General features: G+C 45.0%; 1 protein-coding gene across 2 annotated transcripts in view; it reads right to left on the bottom strand.

The window, feature by feature from the left end:
- Positions 1–623: 623 nt before the first annotated feature.
- Positions 624–21,655, bottom strand: part of FGFRL1 (fibroblast growth factor receptor like 1) — a 170,896-nt gene continuing 149,864 nt past the window's right edge. For both annotated transcript variants that reach the window (XM_040064740.2, XM_040064741.2), the window contains exons 4-7: positions 17,161–17,241; positions 12,122–12,406; positions 8,218–8,571; positions 624–5,378 (exon numbers count right to left, since the gene is read on the bottom strand). In XM_040064740.2, coding sequence (XP_039920674.1) covers positions 4,969–5,378; positions 8,218–8,571; positions 12,122–12,406; positions 17,161–17,241 — 1,130 coding nt within the window. In that variant the 3' untranslated portion in view covers positions 624–4,968. The remainder of the gene's footprint in view (positions 5,379–8,217; positions 8,572–12,121; positions 12,407–17,160; positions 17,242–21,655) is intronic.

Here is a 21,655-nt window from a genome sequence, read left to right as displayed (position 1 = left end):
ACAGCCACAGAAATTGAGTCAACAGAGAAATATTTCCTCTTCCCTACCCCAAGTGTGCAATTTCTGCACAGGAACTTTTGGGTCAGAGGCCCAGGTCAGGTCAAGATGAACTTTGGGTGAGGGCCAGCTTTTCTGAACTTAAGATGTCACAGCTTGGACATTTGCTGCCTCTGGAGTGAGTAGTGAGATATTCACAGGTTTGCCTCTGGAGGTGCTGAGCTTGACCAAAAGAGGTGGAAGTGCTGAGTTTGACCCTGAAATCCCTGGTCCGCTCCAGGTACTCCAAAATTTCATCTTGCTAATTAGAATTTGGCTCCTAGTGCAGTTATAGCATTTTGTTCTAGAGGTGAACAGATTAAAAACTGCTCTTTTTCACTAAAAAACAGAAACCTTTCCCAAATAATTAAAAAATAACGCCTCTACTTGATTCACAGAACACAACACAAAATTACAGACCAAGCTGTGGCACACAGGTAACTTAATAATATTGTCTGCTTTGCCCGGCCAGCACACACTCCCCATGAGTGCTAACACACGCACCCCCACACAGAGCCATCCTTTCTTGCAAAACACAGGACTCTAAAATATATTAACACAATTCCAGGCTTTTGTTCCTTTTTTTCTGCAACTTTTATTACAAAGCCACAGACACACTGACATTCTGTCTCCTTTGATGTGTTCAGTTATTGTATTTGTCACCAAATGAAAACCACAGAACACTTTTTATCTTCAATGTCTGATAAGTTTTCAGTTCGAAAGGGGCCGACCACAGAATGATTGTCCATACAAAGTTAAAAAATGCCACACACAAACTGGTTGGTAAAGTCATGTTTGATCTGTAATGCAAATAAAATTAACAAAGATAGTGAGTTTTAAGCCTAAAATTCCTTTGATCTTTGAAGCTCTGTGGTTTTAAAAGTACAACTGCCTTCTGTATCACAGTCTGGCATGTATATCTATATGCCTATATGCATATGTATACAAATACATAAAATAAAAAATCTTCTGTGTTCAACATGGGGTCAGTTACCACAAAAAAGACAATGGTTTTCTTTGAACACCCTCTGTTTAGGAATGAAGATGCATCCAAATCTTTTCCCACTGAATAAAAAACACATTCATACACAAGTATGACCTGGCTGAATTTAATTAAACTACAGAAGATTTTGCAATATATGCAAGGCACAATCAAGCCCTAAAATTCAATGGCATGCAGTAGAGCTTGGGACAGAGTGACTCGAGAAAGTCTTGAGAGATAGATACCTTGTGAAGGAAATTTAATTCCTCAAAAATGTGAAACCCACTCAGGCACAGCAAGCCAGCACAAGGTCCAGACAAAACACACAGCCCCTCCTAAACAGGGCATGTGATGGTATTTCCCTGGGGGAAAATTTCATGCCATTTTTGGTGGTCAGGATGGAGCAGATACCCAAGGCAGGATGAAATCCCCATGCTTTCTTTATAGCATCTCTCACGGTGCATCTCTCACGGTGCATCCAAAACCAGAGCTTCCTTTTCAGTACCACAGCTGAGAGTGCCCTGGGCTGATGCATCATCCATGCTGGGTAGTTTAATGCAACATTTGCCTTTGGAGAGCTCTGTCAGCAGCACTAGAGATTTATCTTTGATTCAGGAGCTTTGAAGGATAGGAAGAAGCCTCTCCTCCCACTTGAACCATCTGACAAAATGTCAAGGTTTTGCCTGCATGATACAGCACTGTGGGGGTGGGTCACAAAGAGCAGAAGGCACCGGTGGAGAGTGCTAGGCACAGCCTGGAACTCTGTGCTGTATGGGAAATGCAGGAGTGCTTCTCTTAACCCACTAACCCTCTCCCTGAGGCTCAGAGACAGAGCTGCCACTTGAACTGCTGCCGTTAGAAAATCAGCGTTTGCTTAGGGCTGAACCCCATGAACCCAGCGTTCACCTCTGCCTCTGAAGCTGGTGTCAGTACTGCTCACAGAGCGTGGGTCAGAAGTGTCTCCTTGCTGCAACACTGGCCCAGAGAGCAGAGAAGGCCACGGGCTTACAGGGGAATCCTGTCCTTTGCCATGCCCCTGATGCAGCTGGAATGTGCAGGAGTCTGGGACATACTATGGTGTAGTAAGTAGCTTCCCACAGGCACAAGATATGAGATGTAGACACTTTAGTATCTCTCATGGAAATACACGCTTAGTGTCACCTTGAAATGAAGGCGATGCCCTTAGTGTATAAAGGCTTTTTTTTTTGCTTTTTTTTTTTTTTGCTTTTTTTTTTCTAGTGAAATGACTCAGTATACTACAGCCATTAAGAACTCCTGCCTAAATCATGCCTTATATCCATGCCTTATATGCCTCACTTAAGCTCCTCTCAGCTCTAAATTTGTGCTGAACCCTCCTGCTGAATAATACAAGTTATCAATGGGTTGCTTTATTACAACCTCTACAGGAGGAGCATCACGAGGGATGGTCTTCCTCTAGGGTTTATTACATGGATAACCTACTCCTAAGGCAAGAAAGGGACTTTTTGGAGCAGAATGTATTGGTGAAGAAAGCAGGGGCTGACGTGTTTCACTAAACTGGGGCCCCATCTCGCAGCACCACGGCTGAGCAAACAGGGAACTGTTTGGTTTGCTGGCGATTCAAACAAACCACCAGAAAAAATCACTGTGGGTCAACACAGAGCAAATACCTCCAGAAATGTTCAGAGAAAAGCAAAGCCTAAAGCACGGCTTTGTTTCAGATTAAATAAAGTGTTTCACTTTTAAATGGAGCAACTGGTTTGGTGAGGATCTCTTTCATGGAACAAGCTTGAGAAGGAAGTAATTTTAAACTTAAAAATTAGCATGTTTCAAATTTTCTTTTTTTTTTTTCTTTTTTTTTTTTTCTTAAACCAGCAAACTCTAAATGAAAAGAAGAGAAACAGTTGCATCATTGCTGAACCCACCTTCTTCAAAGAAGATTTTGGCCCCTGAAGGGCTGGGTGCCTTTCCATGGTGTTCAGCAGAAGGAAGGTTCAAGCCCCCCTGAAGGGGAGCAGCTCCTGTGTTGTCTCCTCACTGTCCCCAGCTCACCCTTCCCTGGCTCCTAAAGCAGCTGCAGTTACAAATTAAGTATTTCACCTACATTTCATCATTTCCCCTTCCAAGCACCCTCAGGCCAAAGTTCCTTTTACAGCCCCACAAGCTATTATGGTTTGATTTACAAAATTTTCTTTAAAAAATCCAAACAAACAAACAAACAAAACCCCAAGCCAACAAAACTCTGCAGGTCTGGGTTTAAAAAACTAACAAATCATCCTCCCCATACGCCCCCCAGAAATGCACAGTGAAACAATTTCCCTGTGAGAGAAGAACTCTGCTACTGAAGATGGCTGGGGCCCATGAGGAGTGATCTGGCTGCTGCAGATCCTCACAGTCAGAATACAGACAGTGGAAAAGGTCAGTTTCTGATGGACAGGATGGCACCAGCAGCACCTGAGGTGACAGGAGATGACACCTGGCTAGTGTGAAAAGGCATAGAGACAGGTGGCCTCCAGGTTAGGAGAAGCACAGTTGGTCACAAGCTACATCAAGTGTGTTCTGAGCATGGCATCTACAGAACCTGAAAAAAAAATTCTTTATTTTCTTTGATCAAAAATACATATAGAAATGCCTGTTTTGAGGAAAATATCGTACATTTTTTTTCTTGTTTAACAAAATAAATTAAATATACATGACTTCTGTTTAAACTCTACATAGAATTACAAAGGGTTTATATTTTGCAATTGGATTCATTACCAGTCCATATAGGTATTTAATATGGTCCTTATTTATTTTCTCTTCTTTCTGTTTTTACTGTTGTTTGAACTGCAATGTTTTATCACTTATGAAGTGATATCTGAGGGGAGGGGACAACCACACACAACCTAGGTGGATATTTCTCAAATGCAATTTTTTCCTACAAGATTATTTCACTCTCTTTGCTTCTTACTATTTTTTCTAATGCTTTCATGTATTTTGCATTGATGCAGAAAATCCAGTAGCTTGCCACTCTAAGCCATCAGAGAAGGACAATGTGTTTTGCCTTCTTCACCATCAGCAGTTCAATTATTATTATTAATTATTATTATTTCTTAAATATAAATATAAAGATGTTCTGTACAACGTTCCTCTTTCCTTCTTTCCTTTTTCCTGGCAGTGGCACTGAGTCCTAGGACCAGGGGAGCAGAGCTGATCAGCAGAACATCCCATGGGAAACAAGATGCCTTCACCTTGGCTGAAACTGAACCAGCCAGCTTGGGTAGCTGATCATGCTGACCACAACTTAGAAGCACGTGGAATTTCACCTTGTGAACAGAAATTGGTTTTTCCAGACCTTCTTGTGTTATTTTCTTTCCCTGGAAGAGATGAACGGGTTACGTCTCCTGGTGCTTTGGCACTAAACCTCAAGTACGTTAGAGCTCGAGTCACTCAGAGCAGGACAGGTCTGGGGGCTTCCCACCAAAACAAGTGATGCCCAGCAGACATCCAGGCTCATCCAGAAAAGTACCACACACACCTCTTGCTCTACCTGCTCCTTTCAGTAACACAAGGAAGGAGGTGGTGGTTCATCCCCCTCTCTCCCATCTCACTTATGGCCACTTTGATTAAAATATCCAGGAAGGCTCTGCTGCTGGAGACAGAATTGGAGTTCCTTCATTATTCCTCAGCTACATCCTGATTGCAATAATTAAAAAAAAAAAAAAACCTCTTTTCTCTCTCTGTCTTTCTCTATTATATATATATTTATATAGATAGATATAGATATATACACATATATATACACACACATACACACACGCATATACAATTATATATATATGTATATATATATTTAAAATTTTATATATATATATATAACCTTTCTCTGTCTGCTTTGCCTGTTGCTTGGCAGTGCGAGCTGACTCGGAGCAGTCTCTGCTGAGGTACCACGAGAAAAAGCCCAAACGAGCCACTGGACACGGGGCCCACCCTTAGCACTGGTACTGAATGTGCTGGTGCTGGTGGACTTTGCCTTCCACGTGCGAGTGGGTGTGGGTGTGGATATCCGTGTAAATCTTTGGGTACATTTTGGAGGCCATGGCAGGGGCCAGGGCGGGCCCCTGGGACAGTAAATGCTGCTGCTGGGCCACGTATTCCTCGTAGTTAATGGAGGAGATGCAGTCTTTGTCGGGGAGCTGGGAGACGCAGATCCTGTCGCGGGGCGGCGGCCGGTGCGCGGGGGCGGCGGCCGGCGGGGAGCAGGGCTTCTTCTTGGACTGGCACAGCCACAGCAGGATGGTCCCGAAGATGAAGACGGCTCCGGCGGGGATGCCGATGATCACGGGCCAGGGCAGGCTGCTGGCTGAGGAAGGGGGCACAGGTGCACTGGGAGGCTTGGGATCTGGACACGGTGGCAGGGAAGAGACAGAAAGAGTTAATCAAGTGCAGGCAGAGCGGATTCAAAACAGATGTCACGCTTGGGCTGGCTTGGGCTGTCTGGCAACCCTGCCAGACCAAGTAACAAGGGAGAAATCAAGATAGCACATGATGTTTGGTAACTGCCTTGCTTTTCGGTGCTCCTGGAAGGACAAGCAACTCATTTTCTCTGGTTTAGGGGAAAGGAGGGGAGTCTTTGGGGGATTTTATAACTCTCTTATCCAAGCTTTAATGGATGCACACTAGAGCCAGCCTGAGAGAGCTTCCTAACGCCCTCACTCTGTGACAGACTTGGCTTTGCTGCCCAGACTGAAGGACACAACACAGGACATGTCAGTAAAACCTCACTGTCAGCAGCCCAGGAGGCACAATCAGGTCACACAGCACACTCTGACAGGTGTAGTTCTGCCTGCAAGGGCTTCAGACACTCTAAAATTCCTGTCTAGCAATACTGGAGCTACCCAGCAATGCTCCACCACAGCAGGGAGAATATATGTGGGGATTTGGAAGTTGTCTTGACTTTCTTGTGTGGCTGGGGGAAAGGCTGAAGGATGGGATAAACGTAGGTGAGCTGGTGGCCCCTCCTTGGTTCCCGAGCCATGGAGAACTGAAAAGTTCATTCAGTATTGAAGCGTGTCCCCAGCTTGCTACACCAAATGGGCTCTACCTCCACCTCTCCAGCTCTTTGGAACTGCTGCTGGCTTTTCAAGGGCAGTAAATTCAGCTAGTGGAGGAGATAAGATGCTTTAGACACCATCTTTCACAATAACCTCCTCCTTTATCTGGCTGTAGTTGGCAGTCAGTGGCTATCCCTAGATAACCACTCCACTTTCTCAGCCTGATCTCCTGATTTATAGACCCAAAAGGAGTCCTGAGATAGGATTCTACCTATGAAAATCCATGTCTAGATGGCTACCAGCTGGAATATCCAATGCCTTGAAACATACCCAGGCACAGAATTCAGCTTGCAGGGAGACACCCAGAAGACTTCAAAAACCACAGGCTATCTTAATCATTCAATATGTTCTATTCAAACTTGTATCACATAACTTTCAAGCTAAACTTCTTTAAGAAACTAATGTCTTTTTTTCTCCTTGACAAATAATCCTATGGGTAGTTTGAAATGTTAAATATATACCATGTGGTCTCTCTGAAGTTAGGAGGACCTGTACTTTGACCTCAATAGACAAAATTTTGATTCATCAACACTGGAAATTACAGAATAATTCAGGCTACAAGGCAAGTCTGGTCCAGCCCCCGCTTACAAACATGTCATGATCAGCGAACTGACCCATCAGCTGACCATGAAAACAGAAGTCCTCATGGTGGTTGGCAGAAATCCTATGCTGGGCTGAAAAAAAAAAGTGTTTCAATATTCATCCATGCTCCTCAGAGCTGTCAATGTCAAATCTGGTAGATTTACAAGCAAAATGGTCTTTTTTAACTCATGGCTTTACAACCACATCTTTGCATCTTAGGGCAAGCTGCGTTCCCCTTCTCCATCACTGCCAGTAACAACAGCCCTGCAGGCTCTGGTTCTGGCATGAGGCCTTGCTACAGTCCCATTTAAATCCAAGGAAAGTCTCCCCCTGATTTCAGTGGGAGCTGGATCAGACTCACATAGGTCAGGAACTCCCAGAGGCTTTGAGTTATATCCCACCCATGCTGCTTCTTCCTTGGTATTTACAGGCCCTTCAGTTAGTGTAGTCCTAAATCCAAAATGTTTATCAGATGCATAGTCAAAAGACAAAGGAGCAAATGACCAGCAAATGACAAGGATGGTGTGTCTCAAAAACAAATGACACAGTCTCAGTTGGATGTGGCCCCCAGCTCTGAAGTCTGGGGAGGGAAGGCAGCAGCTGTGTGTTTGGTACAGGGGCCCCAGGGGACCATTGGGTAAAATATTTAACTAATCAATCTTTCTGGTTTTCACACTCATTCATTTCATTTCCTTGTGACCCAGACAGTTTTTATTCTTCTCTCATTTTATGGGCCTGTATCATTGTTTCCTTTTACCAGTAAAAGCAATATAAATAAGGACAAGAGAAAGGAGGAATTTTAGGGAATGAGGTTGCAAACTGTGCCGTTATTCAGTTCCCCTCTCCCATCCTGCAGCCTATCACTGAAGTGACTTAGTGTTTGCAACTGCAGTATCTTTTCCCAGCTTGCTCCTCTTTCATACAGGAGCAGATAATTCAATTTTTATGTCACCTGGGTGACTGAGAGGGGCCTCAACACTGTCTGTAAGTATCTGCAGGAAGGTGTCAGAGCACAAACCAGGATCTGCTTCATGATGCTGAGCAATAGGACACAAAGAAAGGGCAGAAGCTGACGCCCAGGAAGTTCCACCTGAATGTGAGGAAGAACTTCTTTACTGTGCAGTGACTGAGCACTGAACAGATTGCCCAGAGAGGGTGTGGAGTCTCCCTCACTGGAGATGTTCCAGAGCCATCCTGACACAAACCTATGCCACATGCTCTGGATTGACTCTGCTTGAGCAGGGAGGTTGGACCAGGTGACCCACTGTGGTCCCTTCCAACCTCACCCATTCTGCGATTCTGTGGTTATTCCCCACAAAGGGAGGAAAGATAATATCATCAACAGGATTTCAGCAGGGACTGATTTAAATCAGGGCTGATTTAGTCCCCCATTCATTCTTATCAGAACCGGGCTAGCCTAAATCAGCACAGCATCACAGAGAGCCAGGGAACCAATGGGCATCAGTAGCTGAATTAATAAATACCATGACATGGTATCATCATCCGATGATTGATAACAGAGGGGGAAAAAATGTCCCAGCTCACCTGGCAGGACTGTGAGAAAAGCACTCCGGAAGCTGTAGCCCATGGTGTTTGCCCCGAGGCAGATGTACATCCCTGCATCCTCCTCCTTGGCTCGAGTAATCATCAGTTTGTTCAGGTAGGAACCATCTGGGCGGGACCAGACCTCCCCTGTGGGCAGCACGACGAACTTCTGCCCCCCGACATCGATGGTGGAGTTGTACTTGCTCTCCGTGCCGTACTCCACCCTCTTCAGCCACTGGATGACGGGCTTGACGTCGCTGCGGACTTTGCACTGGAAGGATGTGGTCCCACCATAGTCCACCGTGGTGTTGACGGGGTGTGTCCCTGTCAGGATGGGCTTGGACCTCGTCCTCTCTGCACAGAAAAACAGGGAGCTACATGGGCAAAGGTGTTCACCAACCTCAGCTAATCACAATTGCGGAAACATAGGGAAAAGGTGTAGAAGGGATGCAAAATGTGTCCAGTTCTGCGCCCCTCGGTTTAGAAGGGACATTGAGACACTTGAGCACGTCCAGAGGAGGCAACAAGGCTGGCGAGGGGCTTGGAACACAAGCCCTGTGAGGAATGACTGAGGGAGCTGGGGTTGTTCAGCCTGGAGAAAAGGAGACTCAGAGGTGACCTTGTCACTCTCTACAACCTCTTGAAAGGTGGCTGTGGTCAGCTGGGGTTGGTCTCTTTCTCCAGGCAGCAACTGACAGAATGAGAGGACACAGTCTTAAGTTGTGCCAAGGGAAATATAGGTTGGATATTAGGAAAAAGTGTTTAAAAAAAGACTGGATGTGGCACTCGATGCCATGGTTTAGTTGAGGTGTTAGGGCATGGGTTAGACTTGATGATCCTGAAGGTCTCTTCCAGCCTAGTGATTCTGTGAATTCTGTGAAAATCATTGTCTGGTCCAACTCCCTGCCCCAAGGCAGGCTGAGATTTTTGCACACTTCTCCTGATACACATTTTGCCAGCCTCTGCCAAAGCCTCCAATAGTAGATGCTCTCCAGTCTCTCCAAACAACTCCTCCACTGTCTGAGGCTTTAACAAGTCTGTTCTCATGCTCAACCTGAATCTTCATGTTTGTAACAAGAACGTTCCTTTTCTACCTGCATCAGACCTGGAGAAAAGGATGGTTTCTCCTTATATTTTGGGAGATTTTCTTCATCCCTCTCTTCTGCACACCGAGCAGCTCTCCTACCTGTGATTCTATGAGGTGTCTCTTACCACCATGACCAGCAGGCTGTAAATTGACCATGACCAGACCTGTAAATTGCAGGCTGCAATTTACAGGTGAGTAAGACAGAGCCTTTATGTGTTTTCAGACACAACCTCAGGTCTTTACCAGATAATCTACAAATACTTATCTGTTAAGAACCCACACCTGCTGGCCACTAGCAGTTTGAGGATATGCCCTTTGGCATTCTCAAATGTTCCCTGCAGACAGACAGGATCAGATGGGAAAAAACCCCTTCTTTCACAGACTATGGCAAGCTGTGGATATTCTCATCTTTGGTTTGAGAGTCCTTCAGGAGATACCTGTCACCCCTCAAGCTGGGCCTGGTAGGTGTCCATGGGCACCAAACTGTACTAGGAGCAATCCCATACCATGCCATCAACTACTGGAAGAGCTGAGACCACAGGCACTACCAGCGAGGAAGACTTTAATTTCATCCTCACCTCCCTGCTTTTATCATTCCTTTATTAGGTATAATCACCACCACACTCACTATGGAAAACAAAAATTTGTGGAGGGCAATCTCAGAAGACTTTTGCTTTTGTAGCCAGTAAAAAAATCTTTCCTTTCTCACAAATTATTTCTTGCCTCAAGTCTCAGATAAGGTAGAAAACAAGATGGAAGGAAAAGAAATCAAACTGAAGAGGTTCACAAGACCATAATTTCCAGCATGATCGTAAGTCTAAGATTGTGTCAACACCACATAAAGCGAAAGGAAAAATGTATGCCTCATTCTGAGGAATGTTTGGAAATTTTTTTTTTTTTTTTTTTTTTTTTTTTTTTTTTTTTTTTTTTAGTGTTAGGGTCAGATAAATCAGTCACAGTTTCCAGTCAAGGAGGTACTGCAAACCTCTATCCTGGGCACAGGAGAAGTTATGGTATCACAGTGGGTGGTTACTGCTGGCAATCATCAACTCCTTTTGATAGCAAACTCTGTTGGATTGAGCATGTAACAAAACAGCTCCCACCAGCACTGGCTTCGGAGTGAGAGGAAGGAACAATGGACCCTCTTTCTAAAACTCGGGATATGTTCAATACAGAGGGCTCTAAAGATGTGCTTAGGAAACAAAAATACCACAGTAGTCTCTGTGGGCTTTGCCTTGGGACTGTGAGCTGCAATCACAGCTGGGGAGACTGAGACTCAGATAAGCAGGACTTAGGAGTGGAGGCTCAGGGGGAAAAAAAAGGAGGAAATTGAATAAAACCTGTAATGCTCCACAGAATGATGTTAAAAATAGAAAGATGTCTGAAAACTGCTTAATGCCCTTATCTCCTTGACTCTGGTTCCAGCTTTGGTTACTGTTTTCACTCCTAGCCAGCAAAAGCTAATGAAAACAAAGGTTACATACATCTTTAAGTTGATAAAAACCAAGATAAACAGGGACACAGAAAGGGGTTTGTTCCTGGTGCTGTCTGGTTTTGATGAAGTGAAAATGCCACAGCTGCCATTAGGATGGGGCTTGATTCATTTCCCTGCCTCTGCTCCTGGTTTTAGTGTAAACACATGTTTTTACTGTCTCCACACAGCTGCGTCTTTATCAATCCCAGATGTCCAGCAGGTTTGTGCCTTCAGAGCCCAACAGAGCTTCCCACATGTGCTTTTAATTCCTGTGATTCTAGAGAAAGGACTTATCAGAGAACAGATCTTTTACCTTTAAGAACAATCTTTCACACTGGGATAAACTTTCTCATGCTAAAATGTATTCACAGACAAACAACATGCTTTCCAAGTGGCTGGAAACAGCCCTCCATGCCCCTGCTCCTCATTAATGAAGGCTATTCAATCTTCCCTCCACTCAGTTCATCTTCTCCTCTTTCTTGGGTTGGCTTCACTGCAATCATTTCCATGACAACTTATGATGATGTCATAGGCAAAGCACAATGATTTAAGAATAAGAGTTCTTCTCTGGTAAACTTAGGAAGGATTTAGGTATAATTATCCTCAGCAATAATAGGGGAAACAGAAGATTAGAGTGCAAGAATCAGAATAGCTAGATAGTAAGAAGAGCAATTTACCTCACCACAATGCAGGGTAATCCCCCACAGCTCATCTTCTAAGGATTGAATCTTTAAAGCTATGTAGGCATCTAAAGATACAGACAGGATCCTAGTGGGTGTTTTTTGGGGTTTTTTTTAGTAACTCATTTGTACCTGCCTGGACCTTCAGTTGGCCAAATGTTTTTCAGAATCTGGCCCTAAAGCTTTGTCTGGCTAGTCACTCTAATCACAAGATTTCTGCTGATTCCCTTGGGAAACTTCTGGATTAAATTTTGAACTGACTGGTTTCACCCATTCTGACATACTAATCTGGGCTACCCTAGATATTTCTCCCCCTCCCCCATGGTACTTGAAAGGGCTTTCTCTGTTAGTTCTCAGTCTGTCCTTGAATTGACTCTCTTGGAGAAGACTGAACTGGGCATGACTTTCACCACGCAGATGCCTGTGGAGATGATTGTTTCCCAAGTACCTGTCCTCATTTCAGCTCCTCAACTGTCTTCTTGCTACTCTGTCTTGCCCAAGTTTCCGGTTCATTCTAGAGTTTCAGCAATGTTTTCTCGGATGTTTTTAGCACATCCCCATTTCCAGCCATCAACACTGCACCCTTGCCACCATGCTGTCTTGACTGGCCCAACCCCCTTCTCAAAAGCCCCTCTCTGCTCTCCCTCCCAGAGCTGCACTTACGGATCACTTCGACCTTGTACGTCGCATTGATTTCTCCAACTTTGTTAAACACCCGGCAGGTGTACTTCCCGCTGTCCTCTGGCTTCAGGTTCTTCAGGTTCAACGTCCACTTCTTCTTCTTGTTCTCCCCAATCTCCTGGGGAGTGAGGGGCTTGTTGTCCTTCAGCCAGGTGATGTCAGGCCTGGGGTTGCCGCTGGCCACGCACTTGAGGCGGATGGAGCTGCCGACGGGGCGGGCGATCACTCTCCGCCTCATCTTGGCCGGCTGAGTGAACCTGGGCCGGGCTGCAAAAGGCATCAGAACGGACTGTGGTGAGCACAGGACACAAGCAAAGAAGGAAATTTGCTTGAAAGGCAGCCCCATACATACCAGGGTATCACTCTCCCTCATATCAGCTCAAACCGTTTTCCTTGGAAGGGATTCACCACCCAGCCCAATGCATTTGAATGTCTACTGGACTGCTCTGGCCACTGCAGCAACCTTCTGCATGGCACAACCCTAGAATTTCTGTGTCTGTAAGGCAATTGCACCAGACCATCTCACAAAATAATACCAAAATCACGCTACTGCAGCTGAAGGCAAAATGCAGCCCCATAATCACACTGTAATTGTTCCCATATCCCACAAACTCCTTAGCCAAGACCAAAGGAAAAAACTCAGATTCCTGTCACGCTGACCATTTTCTCAATTTTTTGCTTGTCACATGAAGCTTCATTTCCTGAAAATGTTTTGCCTCTTAGTTCCCAGTGGCTTTATTGGAACTTAAGAAGAGTCAGCATCTTTTAAATACATAGGAAAGTCTTAGAAGTGTGACAGACTTTTGTACATTGATCTGAACTTAAATGTATGCAATTTGTTCAGCTCCAATTTACAAAACACTCATGTTGAATGGTCCAAAGAAGCGAACAAGAAACTGGAAAGACCCAATAAAACTCTGCGAGTTTGTAGTTAGAGGATACCCCATGCCAGTCCATCCCAAAACTGCAGAATCTGAAGCAATAGCTGCTGGCGGACAGAAGCATGGGTTAAGCCAGTCATCTTGTCTTAGCAAAGAAATCACCAATATTTCTAAGAGGAGAGACAAGAAACAGAGAAATGCAAGGCCCTCAACTGGCAAAATCTGAAATTAATTGAAGAATTTAAAAGAAATAACAAATTTCTCACAGTTACTTTAACTACACAATGCCAGTTCAGGGGAACTTCCAACCCATAATAGAACTGATGAAGTCGGGAAAGACCTCCAAGGTTAATGAGTTCAAACATTAATTTAACACTACCAGCTCCACCACTAAGCAGCACATCTACATGCTTTTTAAGCACTTCTAGGGATTCCCTGGCCAGCTACAGGATGACCTAGTGAGACTCCCTACTTGACAGCCAGCCCTGCTGACCAGGGCTGAGGGCCAAAGGCTCTGGGATGTGCATTATAATGGAGCTTTCCTGAATGGAAGAGGCTGGTCTAAAGCTTCCTGTCTCCAAGCACTGGGGAATGGCAGCCATTGCCCTCTGAGGTTTGTGAGCATAGCCCTTAGCCCTCACCCCCCTGCAGCCTTGGCCAACATCCCTCCCTCATGGAAGAGGACACCCTTCGGCATAACCCCCTCCACAGAGTGCTTTTCCGTAGGGGAAACCATCTGTCTCCACAGCCCTCCCTTGCCCCCCTTGGCTGTCATTTTGGGTCCCAGCCATTTCATGTTATTTCAAACTCCTGCTCAGAAATGCTTTGCTCTCTATGCAGAGGCTTTCATGTGTAATCCAATGAACCGGAGTAACTCCGGCACTGGAAGTCTTTGCCGTGACAGCTGAGCAGCAAGTGTGACATACTAACCCCCTCCACAGGTCGTGGTGCCTGAATTGCTGGGTGTTCCCTTCAGGGTCTGCTGCAGGAGGCCCCCTCACAGCAGAGACAATCCCCCTCCCTGACAATGAACCCTGTCAGAGCTGCACACTGTGGGCAGTGACATTCCAAATTTTAGTCTGAGCTGAGGGAGATGTGCTGATAAGGGCTGTCACTGTGGAAATTGGGAAAATGTCTGCAAGGCTCACGGAGAGGTCAGGAATCAGTCATGCAATGGGTCTGAAGAGTTACTCTATAATATGGCAGTAATTTACTCCGAGACCAGGAACTCCAGGTCTAAGCAGAGGGGAGATCCTCATGGACAGGATTCCTGAGCTGGGACTAAAATACCAAAGAGCAAGTTGGAGCCAGGACAGTCACACTTCCCCAGCAGACTGAAAAGTCAAGTGAGTGACTGAACTCTCAGAAGGACTTGCTGGCATCCCTGCTCAGTAAGGGCATTTTAAGACAGAAACTCTTTCCACTCAAAAAAAAGCAGGCCTTTAACATTTCTGGTTTTCCTCCCACTGTGACTCCCATGAGTCTGTCTGGAGTTCTGCATTCACTCCTCACACATGGTTGCCCAAATGCATACCAAACTACAGGTAAAGCTACACTTCTTCGGATCTTTCAGCCTTTATTTCTTTCTTTCTCTTTCTGTTTAAAAAAGGTTAAGTGATTATGTGGTCTCAAAAGCTACTCCAGGCTGTGTGCAATATGCTGAAACCAGATCCCGTTTACACAGCCCTGAATGTCTCCTTGACAAAAGCCTGAATTGGACAAGTTTAGAAAAGCCAGTTAACAAAAAAAAAAAAAAAAAAAAAAAAAAAAAAAAAAAAGAGAGAGAGAGAGAGAGAGACATTAGAGAGAATAGGAGACCCAGCAAGCACAAAGGAGAAGAAAGAGGAGAAGCAGTACTGTGAGAGACAGGCAGAAAAGGTCTCTTTTGAGTTGATGCTAAATGTATGTCCCCAAATCTGTTCCATTTACAGAAGTTTTGCTTGTTGGAGTGCCAGCAAAGGACATTACAAAGTGCCTCTGTGTTATTCACATGCTTGTTCTCCTCCACATCACTTGGCATTTGCTTCATAAACATGAACCACGCATTTGTACAGTATAAATTATGTCCCACTCAAGAGCAAGGGAAAACACAAATGGATGGGGACAGAGACAGTGTTGTGTACGGGTTCATGGTTGAAATGCTGTTTTACCATGAAGATTAATTCAAAGCTAATGGAAATTAAATGCAATGGAAGCCTGTCAGCACAAAGACCTGCAAAGGAATTCAGTGGTGTCCTCTAACTGTGGGACACTTTGAGAGGCATGGATCAGTCCCTGAGGCTTCTGTCTGACATTGCTCACACAAAATGAGATGATTATCTGAAAAATGTTGACTGCTGTGATGCACCACAATTACCTCCATGTAGTGACAGTCACCACCACTTCTGGCTTTCACGATAATTACAAAAAAAAGTGTCACAATAGGACCATGTATTGAAATACTTTCAAGTCTTCTGGTTAAGAGCTCAGTCAGTTGTGGGAAGACATGGATGGGGGTCTCTATCTTTCCCCACATCAGTTCCCTGCTCTCCTCAGAGATACCACTCTGTGATGGTAGATGGAAAGTTAAGCAGAGCTTTTTTGTTCACCATGCTTCTTCTCTCACGTTTCTCCAAGGGCCCTGGACTGTGACAACCCAAACTGCTTCTTCACCCATCATCCTCCAGAGACCTGCAGACACACACTGACCTTCCCTGCACTCCAGCTCACACCAGCAATTTACTGGTGGACAGTGCTGGATGGAAAGGGCTTAGGCAGGTGTGTGGCTGGTCACAGGCATTTCTCTGCTTGGGGAGAGGAGACAGGAGGGATGAAAAGAAGAAAAAGCAGAGGGTCAGGAACACTCTGCAGCACAATGGACTAGGCCAGGGCAGCACAGAGAAAGACACAATCTGATATGAGATTGTCAATGACTAATAATTTTATTAGGGCTTACATCTTTTCTTCATAGTACTACTGTTGTATTGTTGTATTGATCCATCATCCAGCAGCTCCACCAGGAGCCCAATGGTAATGAAAAGTGGAGAGATGGAAGCTTTGTACTAGCTGCTGAAACCTTCCTGAAATACTCCTGGCCTGTAGTTTATCTGACACCTTTCCTCCAGCTCTAAAATGTTGTCATCCCTTTCCAGAATGAGTGGAGGTTACATTTCTCTCCCCAAACAAGCTCAGTCTGAGATAAATATGTAATCCAAGCGTAGCCTGGACTACACCACAGCTCACCACATCCCTGTTTGCCAGCCCCCAGCTTAACTGGTGGGGACTCATACAGCAAAAGCTTGTCAGGTTCCATCCCTACTACTACTGTGAGGTTCTCTCTGGCCACAAACGTGGTACAAAGCCATCTCTGTATTATAAAATCAGAGAGAGAGATGTACTGCACGAGCAAAATGCTGTGCTTCATCCACTGAGCTCATAAACTCACATCACACTTCTGTCAGTAATGGCCAAAAGCTGTTTGGCATCAGCCTGACAATAAGTTGTCCTGCAAGGAGTGCTTGGACCAAACTGGGCCTGCAAGTTTTGCAGTGATTCAGAGCCTTATCCAAGTGACATTTTAGCAGTTCCCCAAAGATCTGCAACAGCAACCAAATCTTATGCCTGAACAGTCGATGGCTTGAAGAAGTTCAGGCAGGTGTCTGAAAGAGAGGATGATCTTAAAAAATACTCATCTTGGCTTAGTGCTAATTCCCCTGAAGTGAAGTCAGACCTCCCATTTGCCCTCAGTGGGACAAATGTTATGTTGGCACTGAAGACTTTTGGAAATATCGCTGTAAAAGTCAATATGCTTTTTATAGGGAGTCTATGAAAGCTGTAATAGCTGCACATGCAAAAGAAAAGTCGCTGCACATGCAAAAGAAAAGTCACTGCCCAGAAAAACAAATACAAGGGAGAACCGTGCTGGGGTAAATGGCAGGAGGCCCTCAGGCTGACTACAGGCTGCATTTTGCAGGACCCTTGGATGGGATCCATTCACACCAACACATTCAGCTGACACTCTGTTTATTATTTGACCACATGTAGGGTGAACTCACTCCAGTCGCTCTGCCTTTCCTCTCCTTCAGCAGCTGAGAAATGTGCCACGTGAACAGCACTGAACCAAGGACCGAGGAAAACCACAAAACACACACTGCTCCTTACCCCACTGCTTCCCAGAATGATCTTCATACTCTCCATTGGAGCCTTCAGGCACCTGGCTGTCCTTTCCTGAGCTGGCATCATCTGTGAAGGAATGGAAAGGGAAGATGTTAAGAAGGTCTCCTGCAGCACAACAGGATGACAACAAGAGTTTGTATTTTCTGCTGGAGACACCATGCAGCTGAAGTACACTCAACACACAGTAGGCATCCACATCCTGGTAATTACAGCCTGGCCAATTTAAAGAAGAATTTAGTTTTCTGCTTTATGAGCTTTTCAGCAGGCTACCAAACCAATGGGAGTTTAATCAATGTTCCATTAATAGCTGACAAAAGCCTCTTTGTTTATGTTTACAGGTTGCTGGTCCTTAGGAGGAGCTGATCTGTGGTATCATCTATGCAAATAATGGTATAAATCAAAATTAGAGATAATTAAACCTAGGAGATGGGGGAAGATTTATGTGATCAGTCATACAAAGCACAAGCAATATGATTGTGGCCATTCATTCACCCTTCAGCTTCCACACAGGATCAGAAAAACAAGAAGGTCTGGGGTCAAATGAGCTCTCAAGAGATACTAAATGGAAATTTATGGCTGGCAAAAACAATATTGATTTTAAAAGCTGCTTTTGGATATTTCTTTTTAATTAAGACCACCCATCCACCTGTATCAACAAACCACTTTGTCCCTCATCACTCTTGTTGTCTATATCACTACCACACAGCAGCACCAAAATCTCAGCTCTGTCCTGGAGAAACAGAAAACTCTACAAGGTGAAACCCCCATCTCTTTCAGCAACCTCAAATTGCCACTGTGATACGGCCACCTATAAGGTCTCCAGGAGGGCCAAGGGGGCAGGAAAGTGCCCTGAGCCTCCTTCTACAACCTGGGTGATCCTGGTGACCTCACACCTCTGCAGCACCCAGATGTGAAAGTTCTTCGTCCTCCAGCTTGACCTCTACTGCACGAGTGCTCAGCTCTGAGCAGCTTCTTATACAGCAACGGCTCACACCAGGAGGGAGAACCAACATGAGGCTCTCTGGGCATCCTCACATGATGCACCAAAACATATTCTCTTCTTCAAAGATGTCTCTACAAGATGGCACAGCCCCAGAGGGCAGCTGGATTTGAGGTGACAGTGTCAACCAAGAGCTCCTCAGCTTCTACCTAAAGCGCACTGAAATGGGTGAATATTTGATTTTCAGAGACAGATCAGGTGAAGGCTGGGAGAAAGTTTGTCTCAATGAGGAACACAATAGTGTAAAAAAACCCAAAAAATAAAGAGAAGTGGAAACATCTAATTTAAAGAAGCAATCCCTCCAAATGCCCAACTCTTGAAACTCATATAAGGGTTTTGTAAGCAAAAGAGAGGACTATTTCTGTAATCTCTGCAACACAGAGGAAAAGCTGATCTCAGTTTATATATAAGAATGTCACCCCGAAAAGGTACAAATAGTAGAACTTCTCTTTACAGTTGTTTTACAAGTTGGGTTGTGCTTAAAACAGTATTTAGTGTGCAAACCTGGGTGAAGTCTTTGAGAGAGAAGAATGTGTCTTTAAGCCAATCCTCACTCCAGGTTCTGCTATTTTGGAAAATCATCCCATCTCCTCAGCACGGGGCATTATATGCCAACAGATGCTTGGCTCTCACTAGCTTTGCCCCTTAAGCAGAGAGGCTGCAATGCCACATGAGTACCCTGATTTTTCTCTTCTCCTTTTGGCTACCTCAGCACAGTTTCTCCTGGAGCTATGTACAGCTGTCATCTTGAGGGGAAAATAAAACTTTCTGGGCAGCAGCACTGTGCTCAAACCTCAGCAATTCCTCCAGCTGACAGCTCCATCCCACCTCCCACCACCCTCTGTCCATGCTGGACACCCTAAGCTTTTCCTGAGTGCCTCAGCCACCTCACAACCCAAAAAACAGGCAGCAGGGTGAAACAGGTCCCACCCAGGAAACACCAAGTCTCACAGAGATCCTGAGTGTCAGTGCACCATCCAGGCTCTGCCTGCAGCCTGTTACAGAGGAGGCCAGTGCCTCCTGAGCTGCACTTTGTCTGTTTACAACCTTGGCAAACCAACTGCAGGGAACACAAAAACACAAGTTATACATGAGAGCTTGCATATGACATTGTCTTCTTTCAGTCCAAATAGCAAATTGACTATCTCCTGGCACCCATACAATTTTTCTCATAAATATCCATAGTGTCACGAATGAACTCTTCGATGCTGTCTGACAAGAGAACATATTCAATCCCTCAGCACAATTAGAAAAATGTATCGTAATGGAGAGGAGAACTGTGGTCAGAGATGTGGGATTCCTGTCCATTGTTAAATGCTGAATATCACAAAAGTGGTTAAGACATTTAAGTGGTGATGTTCTGCCAGTTACACCCTAATCCTGCTCAGTTTGATGTACAAAAAGCAGGGTATCTCCCTTGCCTGCTGCCTCATGTTACAGTAAGTCAGCCCCTGTGCCCTCCTCCTGCTGACACACATCCACTGACTGTGGACTCCACACCTCTTGACTTGCTGCCAAGCTTTTGATGTAAGGAAAATTGCTCTGAATCCGTTTGATCCTTTGAAAATGCATCGTCAGTTGTTATCCCAACAAATTGCAAACCTGTGGAGTCACCTACCAAACCCAGAAGAAAACATTTTTGGGGAAAGAGATCAGGATAACTTATGCTACCATGCTGAGTCCATGGAATAGATGATTTGGTGGAAGAGCAAGACTGAAATAAATAACTGCAGGCATTTAGGCACATTGGTTTAGATATGCTGGAACTCGCTTCAGATGTGTTGGGAATATGGTAACATTAACAACAATAGCAGAAGTCTTGAGGTGAGGAAATGCCATCAGTATGGAAACTCTTGTAGAGCAAAACTGCTCCTTCCCATCCCCAGAGCTGCTCATGGGGTGAGGGAAGTTACAGCAGACCTTTCCAGCTGCAATGTGCAGAGAACTGGGCTCCTACCTTCCTCGTATCTGAACAAACTCACATGCGACGCCTGTACCAAAAAGAGCTGATTTGTGACATCCAGAAACTGGATGAAGCTCATCTGAGGATGATTCCCTGAAGCCCCTGAGTCTCTAGCTGAACTTAAAAAGTGTGAGGCAGCAGAGTAGCCAGGGATATAATGATAAAGTGCTAATCTGTGATGTGAGTGACACAGGGTCAGGTCTCTCTTCTGCTGCATTCAGACAGGGATTTGAATCTCCCCTCTTGCACCTTGAGTGAGTGTCTTAAGCTCTGACCTGTGATTACAGAGAGCCATAAAAGAGCTGCTTTATTACTTTGGGAGAGAGATCACTCAGGAACACCCTGAGGATGGAAGGACCCTGTCTAATTCAGACATCATCAATATTTGACTTCCACCTGTCTCAGTCAAAGTCAGTACTGTGGCTGCATGGAGTTTGTTTCTCCCTGCTTTGAAGAACTTTCTTATTTTTTCAATTTTAATATCAAGTGGTTTCCAAGGGTAGACAAACACTTTTATAGTGTTTTACAGGGGTCTGTGATGCAGAAAGCAAAGCTAAACTTCCTGAAAGTTCAGAGGCATCTGGTTCAGCCCAAACCTGCAGTCTGAAGCCTGGTTAATAGTGTCAGATCTGAAGACCTGCTGTTTGCATTTCACTCCAGCTGTCACAAACACAACTGGCCTGGCAATATTCCTCTTAAACAGAGAGAGGACCTGGAGAAAGAAGCCACATTCAGATATATAGGAGCAGCATACAAAATGGTGAGTTAGTAGCAGAAATCAGGAGTCTTAGCTGTACTCAAGAAATGACCTAATAAGCCAACTGCTTATTCATGCTCTTGTCAGCTCCCCACAGAGGTGGGCAGTTCAGGGGGATAAGTACATACAGAAAAATCAGCCTGCAGTCAAAGGGCAGCAGGGACCAGCTATGCAGCACTGCCAAAATTGCTGCCAGCAGATTACCATGAGAGGCAGTGCTAAGAAGGATGAACTGCTGAAGTCTCCTACAAGCTCCCTTTTCTGTGACCTATATTGGAAGGTCACCCTGCATTGGACTTCTTGGACAGTATCACACGCTTAGGATAGCAGCCAGTTGGAAGATGAAGTGGAAAACCTGCCTTGAAAAGCAATCACTGACTAATTTTATGTCACGAGTATCTGATGCTAAGAAAACATACACATGATTTAGTGTCCTTAATGTACAACTTGGCTCCATGGTGTTACAGAGCATGCTGGCTGGTTGAGAAACCTGAAGGGCAAGGCTCCAATATCATGTCAGGTGACAGACTTGGAGACATGGGACAAACTCGCGTAGGCCCTTCCCCTCCAAATATCACACACGGCCATGCAAAACAGGGCCAGGATGGACACAGAGGCATCAGCCCACTCTTCAGGAATGTCAGCCCAGTGGCATCATCCTCAGCTGCTCACCAGCCATTGCCTCTCCCTTGCTCAGGATCACATTCCAAGCTGGCTTTTAGGTCTGAGATGCCACAGGACTGAGATGCTGGTGGTGCTG

This window comes from Hirundo rustica, chromosome 5, assembly GCF_015227805.2.
Source record: "Hirundo rustica isolate bHirRus1 chromosome 5, bHirRus1.pri.v3, whole genome shotgun sequence".
NCBI lineage: Eukaryota > Metazoa > Chordata > Aves > Passeriformes > Hirundinidae > Hirundo > Hirundo rustica.
Note: the sequence above shows the minus strand (reverse complement) of the source record. Positions and strands in the feature narration are given on the sequence as shown.